Raw genomic sequence first — 19,878 nt, 5'->3', positions numbered from 1 at the left:
ATTCTTATCTTTTAATTTTTTTTATTTTGTGTTAATTTTTTATTTTTGATTAAAAAAAAAAACAAAAAAAAACTGATTAGTAATTGGAAAATTTTTTTCTTATAGATTTAAAAAAAATAATTCTAGGTTCTCCATTTTTAATTGTTGAACTGCTCACATTTAAGACCGCTTTCATATGCATGTTTGAATTAGTCAAACACATATCTGATGAAAAGTTTTTTCCCAAAATATCATGCGATATGGAACTTCCATCAGTTCTCATGGACACAAACAACAATATTATACATATATAAAAGTATTAAAAAATATATATTGTACTAGCTGGGCGCCCGGCATTGCCCAATTGTAAAATATACTTTAATAATCTTTTAATTTATGCAAATTTTCTACTTATAGGGTCATTCCATGTCAAAACACCAGCAAAAAGTTGAAATCTGCACCCACCGACACCGAATTACTTTAAATTTGGCACAAATATTCCCCTTCATGAGTTAGGAAAATTTCCCAAATTATTTGATCTAAAACCTTATCGTTCGGATTTTAGGGGGGTGTAAAATTTGCATATTTTGCTTCTAAATTTCAGCCACGAAATGTCACGAAATTTCAATGTTTTATAAAATTAAAAAAAAAAGATACTTCCACACATTCAATATTTCTGAAATTTGGTAGGAAGGGCATTTAGGAACTGTAGAATCCGAATATTTAATTATTTTAACTCCATACCTGGTAAAAAATAAAATTTTGCTCACCCAAAAGCATATCCCCCAAATCATCAATTTTTTACCTATGTAGCTTATGTAAGTCATAGTAGATGCTATAAAAAACATTATGAAAATTGAAGAGGACATATTTTCTCTAGACTGACCGTAAGCTACATAGGTAAAAAATTGATGATTTGGGGGACATGCTTTTGGGTGAGCAAAATTTTATTTTTTACCAGGTATGGAGTTAAAATAATTAAATATTCGGATTCTACAGTTCCTAAATGCCCTGCCTACCAAGTTTCAGAAATATTGAATGTGGAAGTATTTTTTTTTTTTTTTTTTTTTTTTTTTATAAAACGCTGAAATTCCGGGATGTTTCATGGCATAAATTTAAAAGCAAAATATGCAGATTTACCCCCACCCCCATCCAAATGGTAAGGTTTTGGACCAAATAAATTGGCAAATTTTCCTAAATCATGAAAGGGAATATTTGTACCAAATTTCAAATAATTCGGTGTCGGTGGGTGTAATAGCCTGGTGACTCGAGTCAATTCTATATCGATTATTATATTGTATTGTATTCAATATATAGTAGTGATTTCAAAATTAAAAAAAAATTACTTTGGTGCCATCAGCTAGAATTGAAACCAATACATAAAGCGCCCCAACGATAATCATTACTGTTTGAGCTATTGTCAGATGAATGAGAAATAGTAAAAAATAATGAACTGATATTTGTACATGTGTAGAAATAACACGTTTAGTTGACTTAATTCTGCCAAATATTATTTATTTTATTTTTTTTTTCAATTTTGACCTCTTAGCAGCTATTTTTACCAATTAAAAACTCAAAAACAATCTACAAAAAAATGCAATAATTTGATCTGCCTCGCACCGCTCTGTGACCTTGCATCTCAGGAGATTAACTATTTTGATAATGCTTCTCCTCTGGAGACTAACAGACACATGCGCACACACAGGCATATTATGTTTTATATATTGTATTAATAAAAGGTGTATCTGCATAGCTCGCTCCAGTTATGCATCTTAATTTGCTACAATTTGTCTCAATCGATTACACTTCTGCATTGTATTGCCTTCTATAAATTACTTTTACATACACACTATTATTTTTTTTTTTTCATTACAAATAATCAAACCAAAATGTTTTTATAATTGGAATGGTTTTTTTTTTTTTTTAATTTGTTTTATTTTAATATTGTTTTATTTTTTAATATTGTTTTTATTTTAATTCTACCAAAATCTAAGATGAAAATATCTTTGAACTCTACTTGTCAATTTCTGATGTCCAAACCACCCACCACCAAGTAGGCTTTTTTTTTTTTTTTTTTTTAGTATTTGAAATATTACTTTTATACTAAACGTTTTTTAAATATTTTTGTTTCAAATGTATTTTTAAGGCTGTAATTTTTTTTTTTTTTGATAATTATAAATATCATTAAACAAAGAATGTAAACATTTTGACACCAAACGTAATTCGCACCCCCCCCCATTTATTAAGCCATGGTCATAAAACCATTAGCAATAGACAGAGGCATCATCGCAGGTTTTGTCTGTTCAGTCTTAGCACAGGGCCATATTTAAGTATTGCAGGGACGGGGGCCAAGAACAATAAATATGTAGGCAACCACTGCAACTGTCACATTCCATGTGCAAGACATGTAAGATTGTAGAGACAAATGAAATTGTGATGTGGAGATTTGGATGGCAAAACTATTGGGATTATTCAAAGTTTTTATCTTGATGATACTGTAGGAGCACAGGGAGGAGTAGGTGCTAGTGTGATTGCAAATATTAGGAGGGATGGAGTAAGTTCAAGGAACTTTTGCCATTTCGAACTAACAGAACGTTACTGCTATCAACCAAAGGAGTCCATCAGTGTGACAATGCATAGAAGTGAGGGTTGAGGACATGCGTTGCATGGATAGAAATAATAAGAATGATATGGTAGATGTATAAAAAGTGAGTGTTAAAGCAAGGCTTATGTCTGATGAGCTCAAATGAAGATTAAATTTAGAGATGTGTAGAATAGGAAACTTTGCTGGTTGGGTCATATTAAGAGAATGGTTTACACTTCCTGGGTAAGTAGCTGCAGAACAGTTAAGGTAGCGTGTTCAGATTATAGAGGAAGGTCAAGGAAAGCATGGGAGAAAATGATAATGGACTTGAGAAAGAGGGATAAATAAAGACCTGGCCAGAGATAGGTTAGTTTGGAATTCAATATTCTAAAAGGTGTCTAACACATACCAGCATGTAAAATGGATGTCAATCTGAATATGAAGAATGTATTGTTACAGTGAAGGTCATTTGAATTACTTTGGAACATAACTACCCATAACTATATTGGCTGCTGCGAACCGGTGTGCATGGTCTGGGATGCTGTGTGTTCTGTGGAAGGAACCGGCTCAACCCATCTTGGGTGGAAAACACTATAGACCTGTGGACTGGAAGTAGATTCGACGTTAGTTTTGATGGTATGTAACCACATCTTCAGTTGGCCTCCAGAGCCTCTTTACCAATCTTGGAGTGGTTCTGGAGCTATTGCTTCATGAATGAATTATGTTGCAATACAGTGTGGCCAAACAGTCTCCTTCTTAAAAGCGCTTGGTTTAGAGGGATGATCCTGCATTATGACCAGATTTGGGTATTGGGGACAAAATGGTAGCAGTGGATTTGAAGAATTCAACAGAGGCAGATTAGGTCAAACACTTACAACCTTTTGAGATCTGTTACTTTCATCAGCCAAAAAGAGGAAGAGGAGGCCAATTGAAGTATGATTCACCTATAGACTCTCGTACAAATATACAAACACCTCTAAGGAATAATGGTCCTCCGTACACATAAACATTTGAGGAGATACTAAGTTTCAGTTTCCTCTTTGGTTTAATGTTAGTTTATTATTTTTTTACTTTTGAAATCATGACTATAATAATATATATGAAATCTGGACAAATTAAAATATCATATTTAAGCATATTTTACTGCCGGGCAGACGAAACATTGATGAACACATAACTCGGTCTGTTCCTTATTTCTCTTTTATTTCTCTATTTTGTCGGAATATTATTTCCATTCTCATCATTCCTATATATATATATATATATACTAGCAATCGGTGCCCGGCGTTGCCCAGGTGTTTTGAGGTTAATGCTGAGAAAAAAAAAAAAGGTCAATTTTTTAAAACTTTGACCCCTATTATGACCTCTTAACATTTATTGTTTAGGGATCTAGTAAAGTTAATAAGTTAGATCCATGTCCAAGGAATCTATATCTAAAATATCACGTGTTTACTGTTTAGACCCAAAATTGTAGGAGGAGTTTGGTAGAGTTCTCAAAGGTCAAATCGTTGAATATTGACCACTTAATCGCCAAATTTCTGTCGAAAACCTATCACATCGATTTTCCCAAATCTCAGTACCCTATATATCAAATTTCAAATCTCTAGGCTTAAAATTGACAGAGTTTTAGCGTAGGGAAATGCACACAGACACACAGACACTTATATATATATATATATATATATATATATATATATATATATATATAAACATGTGTGTGGCATCCGTCAGTCGAAACGACTATGGATCAGCAGCGCCGTATTAAGATGTTGTTATAAACATAAACATCATATATATAAGGATAATAGTACGCCATATATATAACAAAAGACCATTATTTACTCAAGTGAAAGGAAAACCCGGGGGAACTTTACCCAAAAATAAATCTATATTTTTTTTTGTGTGTAATGATAGTCTTATAAGCGAGTAATTAATAATTCAGCCATCTTGATTCTTAACCAAACAGAAAGTTCAAGTAGGGGGAGTTCCCTTTTTTTTGATAGCGAGGCCAAATTTCGCGAATTTGGCCTTTTTTTTAAAGCAGTTTGGCCTTCAAAATTTCTGTTTGCCCTTTTTCTTCACCGATGAAATCTGGAGACGCAACGGGAATTTTCGGCAAAAAAATGTTGTTACTATGCACATCTATGTAATGAAATACAATTTGTGGCAAAATTTCAGGAAAAACTAATGGATGGTTATCTCGCAATAGTCCGGACAATTCGCTAAATTATCTCGTCAAAACCTTAAATCTCGAATTTTTGTGCATTTTTTTTTGGGGGGGGGGGCTAATTTGGCATAATAGTGTCCATTTAATAGTATTATCTTGAAAAAATAAAAAAATAAGGAAAATTACCAAAAAAAAAACAAACAAGAACAACAAAAGTGTGCCGTATTTTTAAAAGTTTTATTGCGTTGTATTTATTTGCTTTTTTTATTTCATTGGTGAAGAAAATGGCCAAACAGAAATTTTGAAGGCCAAACTGCTTTAAAAAAAGGTCAAATTCGCGAAATTTGGCCTCGCTATAAAAAAAAAAAGGGAAATCCCCCTACTTGAACTTTCTGTTTAATTTCGCTTGTAGCGTTGATTTTTTTCTTTTTTCGCTATAAAAAAATAACTACTTGATGAAATTACGTGATTTTTTCTGTAGGAAAACTTTATCCCATGACGAGTACGTACAATATATTTTTTTAAAAAATATTTCCATTTTTTAATGTCAATGGAAAACTGCACAAGTACCCAAACCCGAAATGTAAAGACCACGAGTGAACACGCGTTTTTTTTTTTTTTTTTTAGTTTAGTTTCATAATGGCGGCCTTGATGTCGGAGGTTCGATTGTTAGATTGTAAATTAGTTTCGTATTTTTGTAATTTGTAAATCGCAAGTTAGGAAAAAATTAAACCCTTCCAAGATGGACAATAAATAAAGCCATAATATTTTATGGTAAAGTTAAGAGCCTACGAACCATAGTTTTTTAGGAGATGTGATTATTGGATTAACCAATCAGAAATCGTCTGTGGCACACACATCTCTGTTTTTATAGATATATATATATATATATATATATATGAGAGAGAGAGAGATTATTTGACTTTCAAATCAGATACCGAAATCGATGTAAACATCAAGGCAGTAAAGAGTTATTTCCCTTTAATTCTGTATTTAAAAATATTGTGGAACTTATAGATACAAAATGAATAGGTTCCAGCTTTGGCTTTCATATCCTGAAAACCTTATGAAAACATTCATTAAATTTTATAATAAGGGTGAAATCAGAATGGAATAAGAGCCAAATAGTACCTAACCTAATTGTTAATACCTTCACTTGCTATTTATTTTAACTTTTTTTTTTGAAATACAAATATAAAATTCTATTTAATAAAAAATGACTGCGAGATATGACATAATTTTTTAAATCGTTACTTGTAAGGTCACAACCTCAATCAAATCTATGGGCACACAGAAGAAAAAGGGTTCAAGCGAAATGGATTATTTACTTTCTTACAGCTAATTTTAATTTATGGGAGGGTTAAATAGAGAAAAAATTCTAATCCAAAAAATGTTTCCCAGATAAAAATAAACGCAAATATTTCAAGAAAATTACTAGAAAAAAAAAATGTAAGTCAAATAAAACCCCAATTTAAAATTGGGTATTTAGCAGAGAAGAATACAACAAAGTGCCAAAAATTCAAGTATATAATAAATAAATGTTACCAAAGGCAAGATAAATTACTCTTCTACATACCTGAATAAGTTTTGTTTATTTTAACGGAATTTTAAGCGTTTATCCGGTTGGAAAGACAAGTAGTGTTGAGTAGGTAAGTTAAATTGGTAATCAAGATGGCCGACAAAAGCATGATGTCTTCAAAATGTCGATAATGATTCAAAAGTGGAAAAATTAACAAAATACTAATAGAAATCCACCATATAAGTGTCATAAAGTGTCACAGTACAATACACAAAACTTATCCAGGTATATAGAAGAGTAATTTATCTTGCCTTTGGTAACATTTATTTGTTATGTATTTGAATTTTTGTCCCTTTTCTTCATTGTCGTCTTAAAGACCCAAAATCTTTGTACAACTAGGTGCCTGAAAAATATTCTGTTATTTGTATCCTGAAAATTTTTTCATGTGCAGCGACAAAAAGTTTTCACATTGTATTTCGTAAGCTGAAAATTTCACAAGCTGTCTTTTGTATCGAGATGTTCCACTGTATAAATAAAAGATTATTTGATTAGTAATACACACGGACGAAAAAACGCTTTGGATAATCACAGATTTCAAGGTAGTTCTACTAAAATAGCCATATTTTTTAAACCAAAGCACTTCAAGTCTTCAAATTACTACTGTTTTGTTCGGAAATGAATATACTTTCAAATGAATTAATAAATATGAATGTACATTATATATTTTAAGAGTTTTAAGCAAATAAAGTGATAAAAATGTGAACGTCATAAAATGGCGTTTTCGGTAAGGTTTTGTAATGACCCCCCCCTGTTTTCTAAAGGTCCGTACCGTGATTGTATGAAGAATTTCGTCATGAAATTTGGGAACCAATTAGAAGAGGTGTTAATCTTAATACTGTCAAGTGTCCGAAATATTTTTGACCATTTCTTTTTTTTGTCGTGTTAAAAATAAGACTTTAATATGACGAGTATTGAACATTTTGAAAAAAAAATTCTTCGGACACCCAGTAGTAAGTAAATCAATCTTTTTACTATCTTTATCAATTAAAAGTATTATTTTATGTTGAGTAGGACTGCAGTAATTGATAATTTGAAAGGACCTACCCGAAAAAAAAATTGTTTCTACTTCTCGAATTTGGTCAAATGAAGTTAGTATTACAGCTCCAGCCTGTAGAATCAGCGATAGCACAGTTGTAAACAAACACGCGTTCTTTAATTTTTATTCAAGAACGAATTAAGAAAAACATGAAAAGATGAATATAAATGTTCTTATATGTTTAATGAGAGGTATTTTGTTATCAGAATAACATTAGTTTAGAACTATTCGGTTTTCAGAATGTATAATAACAACAATCCCAACCAATTCGGCATTATGAATCTGTTGCAATTTCTCACATTTCTCGTCAAATTTAAAAACATGGTTAAAAAAACAAAAACTTTTGTAGATATATAGCTTGCATGCACTTTTATTCTTTAAATTAGTTTTGAACAACGAATTAAAACAATGTTTTACTGCGAACAGCCATAAATGTTTTTTTTCAAAATCAAAATAAGTATCAAAATCTCGTTTATACATAGATTCGAAAAAGTTGTCAAAAAACAAATATATAACAAATAAATGTTATCAAAGGAAAGATAAGTTACTTTTCTACCAAACTGGATATATTTTTTGTGTTTTTATTCAATGTAACATGTTTAATATTCAGCTCGAAAAACATAGTGTTTACCGATGTATTGGAAAATTAAAAATGGCGCCCGGCCCGACTCTCTTTGACACGGTAAGTTTGAGAAAAGGAGTTAAAAATAAAAAACAACTATACAAAATACTGTTAAAAACTCACCGAATATATGTCAGCCTATGTCACGGTAACATATATTGAGCGAGTTTCTAGCAGTATTTTGTCTACTTTTTTATTTTTAACTCTTTTCCCCAAACTTACCGTTTCAAGAGAGTCGGGCGCCATTTTAAATTTTCCAAAACATCGGTAAACACTGTTTTCAAGCTGAATAAACATGTTACATTAAATAAAAACACTAAAAAATTATCCAGTTAGGTAGAAAAGTAACTTGCTTTTGATAACATTTATTTGTTATATATTTGTTTTTTTGACAACTTTTTCGAATCTATGTGTATAGTAATACAAACCCTCAAAATCTATATCAATATTCTTGAAATTTTAAAAGCAGTTAGAAAACACATCAAACTACAATTAGGAAGCTTTTTATTTCGTTATTTTTTTTTTCTACTTATTAAGCGAAAGATATTTTTACAACCTGCTCCAGCGTAGTATAAACGGCCTATGGAATTAACACCTTCAACCTCGAAAATAGAAATCAACAAATTTTTGAACGCTCTCTTTGAAAAAAAGCTCTCTTAACTTCACCTCTAATACAAATTATGTGTGGCAAGTCTCCTCCTAAAACACTCTTTAACCCTAACAATAACACTAAGATCGAGTGGCAAGCCCCCCCCCCAACAAAATACCTCTGTAAGCCACATACAAGCATCTAAAACAAACAAACAAAAAATATTTTTTGTACATAAAGCACATTACAATTCAACTTTGAGTTCTCCAACTTCTTTTCTGTTTGTGGATACATGGCATTTTTAAGGAATTGCTGCATATTTATGCACATTTACTGCAGATTATTTGGAAACCATAAACTTTGGGAGATTTTCAGTTGCATATTCTGATTCCTTGTACAAAAATACACTTATATGGTAAATTTCATTTCTTAGTCTTGTGTTTTAACAAAGATATGACATTTTTACTGAAAAAGTAGTGTGTGACGAAACGCATATGGTCTTAAAGAGGGAAAAATATCCAAACGTGTGAGGCACAAAAATAGCCATAACTTCCTTAATTTTAATCAGATTTTAAAAATTTAAAAAGATTCTTTCTTAGCTCATCAAGCTCTTTCTATGCATACCAATATTGAAATATTTCAAGCTATTTCAATTTTTTCATGTGTATTGCTAATTTGATGAATGTATATTTTTGAGATGAGAATTGATAATTATTTTTTGTATTATTTGAACTATTCTCATCTTGGTTGTTTTTTTCAACATTTCAGCCGATGTAACCTCCGACCATCTTCAGGTGCATTCGTACTGGATGTTATCGGTAAATAGTGAAAAATGTTTTTTTTTTTTTTTTTTTTTTTCTTTCCTAATGAATATAACCATTAGAAATTCAAAACACAAATAGTGCAAAGTCTGATGATGGTCGTAGGTTACATCGGCCGAAATGTAGAAAAAACAACCAAGATGAGATGAATAGTCCAAATAATACAAAAAATAAGATTATTTATCGGAATAGGTTTTCAGTTAGTGTGGTTTCAAGTGGTATGGGACAGGAAGAGTTAAGATAATTAGATTGAAAAAAAAAAAAAAAAAAAATGAATCCTGTAAACTTAAAAAAAAATTATTTTTATTTATTTATTTTTTTTCTTTGTTTCAGTTATTTAATTGCTTGAAAATTGTACTTTGCCGAAACGAGGCCTTAAAAATACTTTCTCACATGTTGCTAAGATGTCAGCATGATCCAACACCCTTCCACAAGGTAAGATTTTATTTTTACTCATTACCTTTTTTTTTTTTCTTACACCAAATTTTAGTTGCAGTCTATCATAACACTCAATTTGAAACTGACAAATGCACCTAAGCAAAGTCTTGTATTTGGTCTGGAATTACGTTTTCTCTTTCACGTTCTCGGGCAGTGAATAAAAATATTTCTAGTCTGAAGTAGTTTTTGATCTTGTCCTAATCCAGTACCGTTTTTGGCACTTCTACACTATTAGGATGAAATTTCAGAAATTAGAATACTAAATTTCACTTGAAAACAATGGTCTCTACGTATTCTTCATATTTTTAAGATGATTATATCCAAAAATTATGAAAATCGATAAGGTAGAAAATTATTTATTAAAGAAAATAAAAAAACAATTTGATGAAAACTATCGTAAAATACAAGAGTTCAAAAGGGAGGTTATTTTTCGTTTTGATTTAAACAAGATGGCAGCAATTTTTCACCTGCTAACACGATTAAAGTTTTATTTAAGGTAATTTCGACTGCATAATTTGGAAGCTACCATTGTAACTTATTAGAATTGACAAAAAAAATAAGTTGAAACCATTGTTTTTTGGGGGGGGTTTATCTGAAAACTCCATTTATCGACTACAAAATTTTGTCCCAATTCTGTAGAAGCCCCCCCCCCCTTTTTTTTTTTCAGAGGGAGGGCTGGATTTTCCACACATTAGAAACCATTCCTTGTGTCTACGTCTTTATAAGACATCTCATATTTTTTATTAATAATTTATGAAATATATTAAAGTAGAACCTCAGGATATGTCATTAAAAATTAGTAACAAAATACAGTACAGTATATAATACCCATGTATATAATCAAATAACATTATAAATAACACCATAAGGTGAGGCAAATACCATATCCAAGCACCGGAAAAACATTGTAACCTGAAAAAAATGTATCCTAAGGCTATCGTATCCCAGGGTTCTACTGTAATGAAAAGTAATGCTTTATGACAGATATCCCATTCTTTTTAGTACTAATTTATAAAACCTAAAAAAAAAAGTGCTTGGTTTAAATTATGACAAAGATGCCTCAAATTCATTTTACTAAAAAGTAATTCTAAATTAATTACAGTTTCTTACAATGATATCTGTATGAAAATATGTCTAAACTGATTAAATTATATTCTGGAAAGAATAAATCAAATTATATTAGTCCTTATTTAGAATTCAACATAAGAAAAAAAAAATGTAAGAAAATCTTTGTATGTACCTCTCTTGGAACGGAAATGTCATATTCCAAAATTCATATAAATTGATAAAGTAATTTATTTTCATAAAAAAATTTTTTTTTAATGAATTAAAGCGACTAATGTGAAATCAATAGCTTTGCGAGGCCGATATCACAAGTTTGAATTATTATGGATTTATCTCCTTTTGATTTTTTTATTTTAAGATGGCGATACAAAACTGTCCAGCTTTGCTTACTCATAAAATTTGATTTTCTTGGTTAAAAATAAAACTACTTGATCAATTTACGTGACTTTTAGAATTTGATGTCTTTGTTCCATGACGACTATATGCATCATAAAGATTATTCTGTATTTTTTTTTTAATTAGGTTGGATTCTAAATAAGAATCTTTGTATCTTATTGTTATTGATATGCTGCAATGATTTACAGGAAAACATATCAAATATTTATTTTCTATGAAGAAAGCTGGTGATGACAAAATAAAGACTTATTTTACTTTATATATTAGATATTACTGTAAACAAGGAACATAAGTTTGAAACAAGTCTGTGGGCTTAATAATATTTGTTAATATTCAGGAATTTATGTTGTGATTTTTTTTTTTTTTTTTTTTCTTCAGACTATCTTCCAAAGCTCATTACTGAGAGAAAAACGTCTTTTCAATTTTTTTTTTTACTTTTTAATAAAATGAGCAAAGTAAAATTATTTAAATAATAGTTTAATAGAACAATATACTTTTTTTCTTTTTTTTGTTTAAAAAAAAATGTGAAGAAATTTAAATGTTTATACCTTTGAGTCTCATAAAATTCAGTGCTTATTTAGTATTACACTTATTAAAAAAAATACAGAAAAATCTTTGATGTACGTACTCATCATTGAACAAGAATGTCATATTCCAAAAATCACATGGGATTTGACTAGTGAACAAAAATATTTAATTATCAAAGATCAACTAAAGTCAAATTTGTCTGGAGAGCCCTAATATTTATCTTTAAAATTAGCTATACATACAGATGATAAAACGCTTTGGATAATCAGATTTCAAGTATGTTCTGCTAAAATGTTGTCATATTTTAAAAACCAAACCACTTTAAGTCCTCAAAATACAACTGTTTCAAATGAATTAATAAATAATAATGTACATTATATATTGTAAGAGTTTTAAGTAAATAAAGTGATAAAAATAGAACATTATAAAACAGCCTTTTTGGTAAGGTTTTGTAAAGACCCCCATCCTCCCGCCGCTGATTTGTAAATGCTCGTACCGCGTTTGTACTAAGAATTTTGTCATGAAATTTGGAAACTAACCAAAAGCGATGTCACTTTTAATAGTTTGGGGTGTCTGAAATACTTTTGACCACTTTCTTCTTTTTTTTTTTTTTTTTTTTTTTTGTGTTAAAAAAAAAAAGAAATTCAACTCATGTATTAAAAATTTTGAAAAAGATTTTCTTTGAACATGTCTTTTTTACTGTTTTTATCTCTTAATAGTATAATTGTATGTTTTCTCTTGTGGTAGCTAGCAATTTAAAATGATTATACCAGGTAAAGAACGTTTCTATTTGAGTTTGGGTGGAAGACTGTCTTGTAGTATTAGTAGCAGCAGCACAGCTGTAAAAAAAATACTTTTTTTTTTTTAATTTTTATTCCAGAAAATGATTTTTTTTTTTTTTTAATTGAAAAAATATAAAAAAAATGTTATTACACATTTAAGTTAGAGCTATTTTGTTATGAGAATATAATTAGTTAAGAGCTATTTTGTTATGAGAATATAATTAGTTAAAAGCTATTTTGTTATGAGAATATAATTAGTTAAAAGCTATTTTGTTATGAGAATATAATTAGTTAAGAGCTATTTTGTTATGAGAATATAATTAGTTAAAAGCTATTTTGTTATGAGAATATAATTAGTTAAGAGCTATTTTGTTATGAGAATATAATTAGTTAAAAGCTATTTTGTTATGAGAATATAATTAGTTAAAAGCTATTTTGTTATGAGAATATAATTAGTTAAAAGCTATTTTGTTATGAGAATATAATTAGTTAAAAGCTATTTTGTTATGAGAATATAATTAGTTAAGAGCTATTTTGTTATGAGAATATAATTAGTTAAAAGCTATTTTGTTATGAGAATATAATTAGTTAAGAGCTATTTTGTTATGAGAATATAATTAGTTAAGAGCTATTTTGTTATGAGAATATAATTAGTTAAAAGCTATTTTGTTATGAGAATATAATTAGTTAAAAGCTATTTTGTTATGAGAATATAATTAGTTAAAAGCTATTTTGTTATGAGAATATAATTAGTTAAAAGCTATTTTGTTATGAGAATATAATTAGTTAAAAGCTATTTTGTTATGAGAATATAATTAGTTAAGAGCTATTTTGTTATGAGAATATAATTAGTTAAGAGCTATTTTGTTATGAGAATATAATTAGTTAAAAGCTATTTTGTTATGAGAATATAATTAGTTAAGAGCTATTTTGTTATGAGAATATAATTAGTTAAGAGCTATTTTGTTATGAGAATATAATTAGTTAAGAGCTATTTTGTTATGAGAATATAATTAGTTAAAAGCTATTTTGTTATGAGAATATAATTAGTTAAAAGCTATTTTGTTATGAGAATATAATTAGTTAAGAGCTATTTTGTTATGAGAATATAATTAGTTAAGAGCTATTTTGTTATGAGAATATAATTAGTTAAGAGCTATTTTGTTATGAGAATATATAATTAGAGCAATCCCAACTTTGTTCAATTTGAAATTTCGCACATATTTCTGGTCAAAGTTTTAAAATATTTATATGGCTGAAAAGACAAGAAAATAAGCTTTCCAAATGTATAACTTGTATACATTAGTTTTTAACGGCAAATTAAAGTGTTTTGCTTTGCACAACTGAAAGAAAATGTGAAATATGATCATGTGTTCAAGCAGTACATCCCCTCTATATTTTATTTTCATCTTTTTTACAATGTTTTCAGAGGATAATTACTGAATGGAAATTAATCTACCTGATTATCAAAAAAATAAATAAAATAACAGGCCCTTCCTTAAAGAAATGTGCACATGATTTATCTCTCGTATAACTTGGTCCAACTGTCCTAAAATGCTAGAATGTTTTTTAGAAATGGTGAATTATTTTACATTAAATTTACATAAAACCAACCCTCCCACTCTAAATTCTAAGATTATTTTAATTTTGTTTCTATCAAGTTTTCAGGATGTTCACACATAATTTTATCTTAACTCTATTATTAACTTATTCAGAATGGCAATCTTCCCATCCTCCCATAATTGCACAAAAACCTTAAAACCACAAGATTTATCTCCTATAAAAAAAAAATGACTAACTGCCCTAAAACGTTGGAATGGCTCGAAATGGTGCATCATTTTACATTAAATTCTAAAATATATTTTTATCTTTTCATTAGTTTTTCAAGGTGTTCACACATAATTTTCTGCAATGGTAAAATCACATTTTTGAGAGATGGTCAGATGGGGGAGGGATAATGGAAGGTATTAATCTACAATAATACTGCAATGTATTCATTATTAAACAGTCCTAGATTTAGATTTCAGCCTTTTCTACATAAAATGCATTACAATTCAACTTTCAGTTCTCTAACTTCCCTTCTTTTAATGAATACATGGCATTTTTAAGCAATCGCAGCATATTTATGTGCATTTACTGTGGATTAATTGGAAATCATTAATTTTTGGAGATTTTCAGTAGCATATTCTGATTCTTGCACAACAATACACATGTGGCAAATTTCATTGCTTAATCTTGTGTTTTAACAAAGATATAACATTTTTACTGAAAAAGTAAGTGTAAAAAATGTGACAAAGCGCATATGGTTTTATCAGGGAAAAATATCTAAATGTGCGAGTCGAAAATAGTCATAATTTTCTTAATTTTAGTCGGATTTTAAAAATTTAAAGATTCTTTCTTAGCTCATCAAGCTCTTTCTATGTATGCTATTATTGAAATATTTGAAGCCATTTCGATTTTTTCATGTGTAAAATATAATTATTAGGCCATTTTAAGAATAAAATAGTTGAGCCCTCTTTATAGAATTTAGAATAAACAGTCAACTAGCATAATGCAATATTCCAACGTTAGTCCTTGAATACACTGACTATTTACCATTTATGCCCACTGATTTGGCATTCATTTCCCTCAATTATCATACTAATTTCTGATAGCTTCGAGGTTTAATACCAGCTTACAAAATCAGGAGTGACTTTAAGACTGTTTGAATCTCCTGACTAGCAGTAATTATCATCCTCTACACTGACGAGAACATATGTTTGAAACACATGTTTGTAGGTTAAAAAATAATTATTATTTATTTAAAAATATTATGTGTAGTAAGGTTTATTTATTTTTCCGCATCCCATCCTCGTGAGGCTATTGCATAAAATTAATGTTAGCACATATTATATATTCGCATAGTGTTCAGTTCGTTAGTTAGCCAATTAAATTCTTTGTTATTCACACACTCATTTACAGCAGTCAATAATCGCATGTTTATCAGATAAGGATCACTTGACTTGTAATTCAGCTCTTTCTTTGTTCATTTTTAGAGGGAATTGAACCATCTTTTTTGTGCTAGAAATGAGTTTTAATCTGGATGTGTTCTGATATGTCTGCTTATATTTTTGTTTCTAAGAATAATTTTAGTTTATTTGTTTATATTATCAATATATACAGGGTGTCCACAAAGTCTCGCTACATAATGTAGCCAGACTTTGTGGACACCCTATATATATAATATATATATATATATATATATATTTTACACAGTGGTCACCACTTATCAAGGCCCGGTGTTATATATTGGTTAACATGAGAGGCACCATTTACGCTTGGGTGTATAACATAAAAGGATTCCGTGTGTGTATGATTGTCTCTAATATAAATGGTTGTGTGTTTGATTATCATAAAGGGAATCGTGTATGTGACATGTATTTTCAGAACCTACCTCTGCTTCTTCGATGTTGGACCATCTGGAAATTTCTCATCCTGGAGGGAGACTTGATATCTGTTTGACGAAGATTTATCACTCCAAGACGATGAAATGGTTTTATAGTTTTTATTTCATTTTCCCCAGAGGTCCTGCAGAAGGTGGAAGTGAAATCGGCCTGTGTGGGGGTTCTTCTTCTACACACGTCAGCGTTCGTCTCCCCCCTCCCCAGTTAAGAGGGAGAGACAACGGAATTCCGTCTGTCTTCTTCAAAGCCCAAATCAAATCTCCAGATCTAGCCAACCTGACCACGTCACTCATACGTAATCTGGTCAGCTGACCTTCGGTTCTGGTAAACGTGTCTACCTCCACGTTTACTCACCTCTCTCTCTCTCTCTCTGTAACACCGGAAGCCACTCAGGGATAAGGGTTATTGCAGGTACATTACGTTAGTGTGGAGAGGTGATGAAGTGTTTACTTAAGGGGGCGGTTCATTAGGAATTTGTTAACGTTGGACTTGAAGACATCCATATATCATATATATCTCTCACCTTCCAATGATTCTTAAATCTTAAAACTTAACTGCTGCTGATGTCGAATTAGAATTGAAATTTTTTTTCCCTTTTTTTGTGCTTCTTCTAATATCTTTTTTTTTTTTTTCTAATCATAATAATTGTTTCTGTAAAGTCTAAAGTTATTGGATCTTTGATACAATTCGGTAACCGAAACATGTGTAACTAAGCAGATAAAACAGTAATAATATATATATATATATATATATATATATATATATATATATATATATATATATATATATTGTCTACTGAATTAATATCCTAAAATTTTATTATGCATTAAGTTTTAGGAATTAAGGTCAACAACAAAATAACTTAATATTACTTTGTTTATTTTCAGATTATAAAGTTATTTCCTGAAATGATTATAAAGTTGAAAGCGGAGAAGAGTATATCCAGCAACCAGTGCCTACGAGATCTTATTGAATTATTTCACATATTAATGTATATTCATTCAGGATTTCCTGACTTGTATGATCCGATACTGGAAATTATTAAAGTAAGACCTTTTATACCTTCTTCGATGTTTTTTGTTTTTGCTTAAATGTAACTTTCTTTTTTTTTTTTTTTTTTATACCATTGTCTACTCATATCCCTATCAAACTATTTTAATAAACAATTACGAATATTTTCAATGTTTGACATTCCATTTAAAAAAAAAATTTTTTTTTTTTTTTTTTTTTTTTTACATATCCCAAATTAAAATAAAAATGTATATTGTGTGAGTGTAGTTTGTATCTAGAAGTCATCTTAATTTTAAAAACAAAAATGCAGAAAAATCTTTGTACATATCCATCATGATATGAAAATATCATATTCCAAAAATCATAAACTAATCAATTTTTTTTAACTAAGAAAATCAAGTTTTATGTTTTTTAGTGATTAATATTTTGCAGTCATTACAAGACTTATTTAAAACAAACAAATCTTGGTATTCAAATTGGGTTGTCTCCCTTGATTTCTTGAATTCTAAAAAGTGGTGGATCCAGCTCGCTTACTCATAAAATTTGATTTTCTTAGTGAAATTGATCAATTTACATCAATTTTGGAATGTGATATTTTTGTTCTGTGACAAGTACATACATCATAAAGATTTTTCTGGTGTTAAGTTGAATGCTGGGTTTACACCCATGAGTTTTTTTTTTATCTATGCCTAACACTGCTGTCCCTGGAAAATAGCGGACACTGGTGGTTGCTGGCGATTAGTGCTGATTTGGGGAGATTACTTAGGGGTACTGGTGTTTTCTGTTGGACACTGGCTGCCTTTGCAACTGGAACTCACTGACGGCCATGATCAGTGTCGGCCTTCACTGGAATGCTCCTAACTGAAATCGTCTGTCTTCAACTGTCGGTCACTGGCACCCCCTGGCTGTCAGTGGATGCCTGTGGCAATTGATGGTCATTAGCAGTTAGTGCTGTATTGAGGCGGTTACTTGCGGTTACAGACAATTACTGGTGTTTACTGGTAGATGTTGCCTGCCCTTACAACTGTCACTGTCGGTTAATGGCGTACATGACCAGAATCTCTCTATTTGATTGCTCCGGAATGAAGGAATGAAATCGAGGCAGTTATTTGTGTTTACTGTCAGGCACTGCCTTTCTCTGCGAATATTCGTCATGACTAGTGTCGGGCCACGCTGGACTGCTCTAAAATGAAATCGACTGCGGTTACTGCCACTTCTTGGCAGGGGTAGGCACTGGTGGTTAATTTCATGGTCTTAAGTGTCGGACACTGTCATCTAGTGGTGGGCATCGTCACCCATGGTGTTGTTTGCTCTGTTAAGGTGAACACTGTCACTTCATGGCAGGGGCGGTCACTGTTGTTTTTAGGCTGTTACTACTATTGTGATGAATATGGACCTTTTTTTTCTTTTTTTTTTTTTTCATAGATATGTTCAAATTAAATGTATGTTCATATACAGTATGATAAAATATGAAATAATCAATGCCTCCGTTCAGTCTCAAATGACAAAGGATAACCCCTATAGACTATAGGGGCAACTGTGCGTGTAATTGTGAGGCAAGGGTTGTGCAATCACAACCACACCTCTCCTGAATCGGCACTGTTTGAGTCCAGTGGCAAGGAGAAGTCCGGGATGACTGGAAACAATGCTGAGATAAGCGGAGAGCACATACAGCACCTGGAAGTCACAAATGGTCATCCATTTAGTAATGACCAGGTTCACCGTTGCTTAACTTCGGTGATTCTCATCAGAGGGTAGGAATTAGCAAAAATTCCTACCCTCTGATGAGAAGGAAAGTATTTCTTCGAAACTCTGCGGATTAAGGACTATCCACTTATCTATTGTTTCCTTTTCAGATTAAATGTTTTTAACTCATTTCAAAGTGTTTTTTAACATGTTTTATTAACTGTTTGCTTGTATATAAATATATACATATATATAAATTATAAATATATATATATATATATATATATATATAAAGTATATAATAGTTTGAATGTATAGTTTGTTTCATTGTAATATTATATTACTAATATAACTATATTTTGTTATGGTAATTAAATTATTTTTTATAAAAATCCATTTATATATATATATGATTACTTCATTTAATCGCATAAATTAATATACAAAGATATAATTTTATGCATAAATTTATCAGTATTTACTTCAATAGATATATTTATAGATTTCGGATATTATGTTCTTTTTTGTTATCTATATATATATATATATATATATATATTTATTTTCAATTTGTCTTTGCATAAGCAGTGATGTGTTCCTTTTTGTTTATATATATATATATATATATTTATTTTCAATTTGTCTTTACATAAGCAGTGATGTGTTCCTTTTTGTTTTTATATATATATATATATATATATATATATATATATATATATATATATATATATATATATATTTATTTTCAATTTGTCTTTACATAAGCAGTGATGTGTTCCTTTTTGTTTATATATATATATTTTCAATTTGTCTTTACATAAGCAGTGATGTGTTCCTTTTTGTTTTTATATATATATATATATTTTCAATTTGTCTTTACATAAGCAGTGATGTGCTGCTAACAGTCATGAGCAAGACCTCTTCAGGCAACAAACGCTTATTTACGAAAGCGGAATTTAAAATCCTTTTATTTTTAAGATTTTAAATTCTGCTTTCATAAATAAGCATTTGTTGCCTGAAGAGATCTCTAGTTACTGAAAACTAGAAGACCGAAACATGCTCATGACTGTGTAGCAACACATCACTGCTTATGTAAAGACAAATTGAAAATGTAACTAGCTCTACTCCCGTATTGAGCACTCTTGTATTAAC

The 19,878-nt window shown here is 29.9% G+C and overlaps 1 protein-coding gene across 3 annotated transcripts in view; it reads left to right on the top strand.

The window, feature by feature from the left end:
• The window catches only part of LOC145268315 (ubiquitin carboxyl-terminal hydrolase 38-like), a 77,084-nt gene that overhangs the window by 33,076 nt on the left and 24,130 nt on the right, over positions 1 to 19,878 (top strand). For all 3 annotated transcript variants that reach the window (XM_080123777.1, XM_080123779.1, XM_080123778.1), the window contains exons 3-4: positions 9,711 to 9,812; positions 16,917 to 17,075. In XM_080123777.1, the coding sequence (XP_079979903.1) occupies positions 9,711 to 9,812; positions 16,917 to 17,075 (261 nt within the window). The remainder of the gene's footprint in view (positions 1 to 9,710; positions 9,813 to 16,916; positions 17,076 to 19,878) is intronic.

The sequence above is a fragment of the Euprymna scolopes genome, chromosome 43, assembly GCF_053919585.1.
Source record: "Euprymna scolopes isolate OS-2025 chromosome 43, ASM5391958v1, whole genome shotgun sequence".
NCBI classification, from domain to species: Eukaryota; Metazoa; Mollusca; class Cephalopoda; order Sepiida; family Sepiolidae; genus Euprymna; species Euprymna scolopes.
Note: the sequence above shows the minus strand (reverse complement) of the source record. Positions and strands in the feature narration are given on the sequence as shown.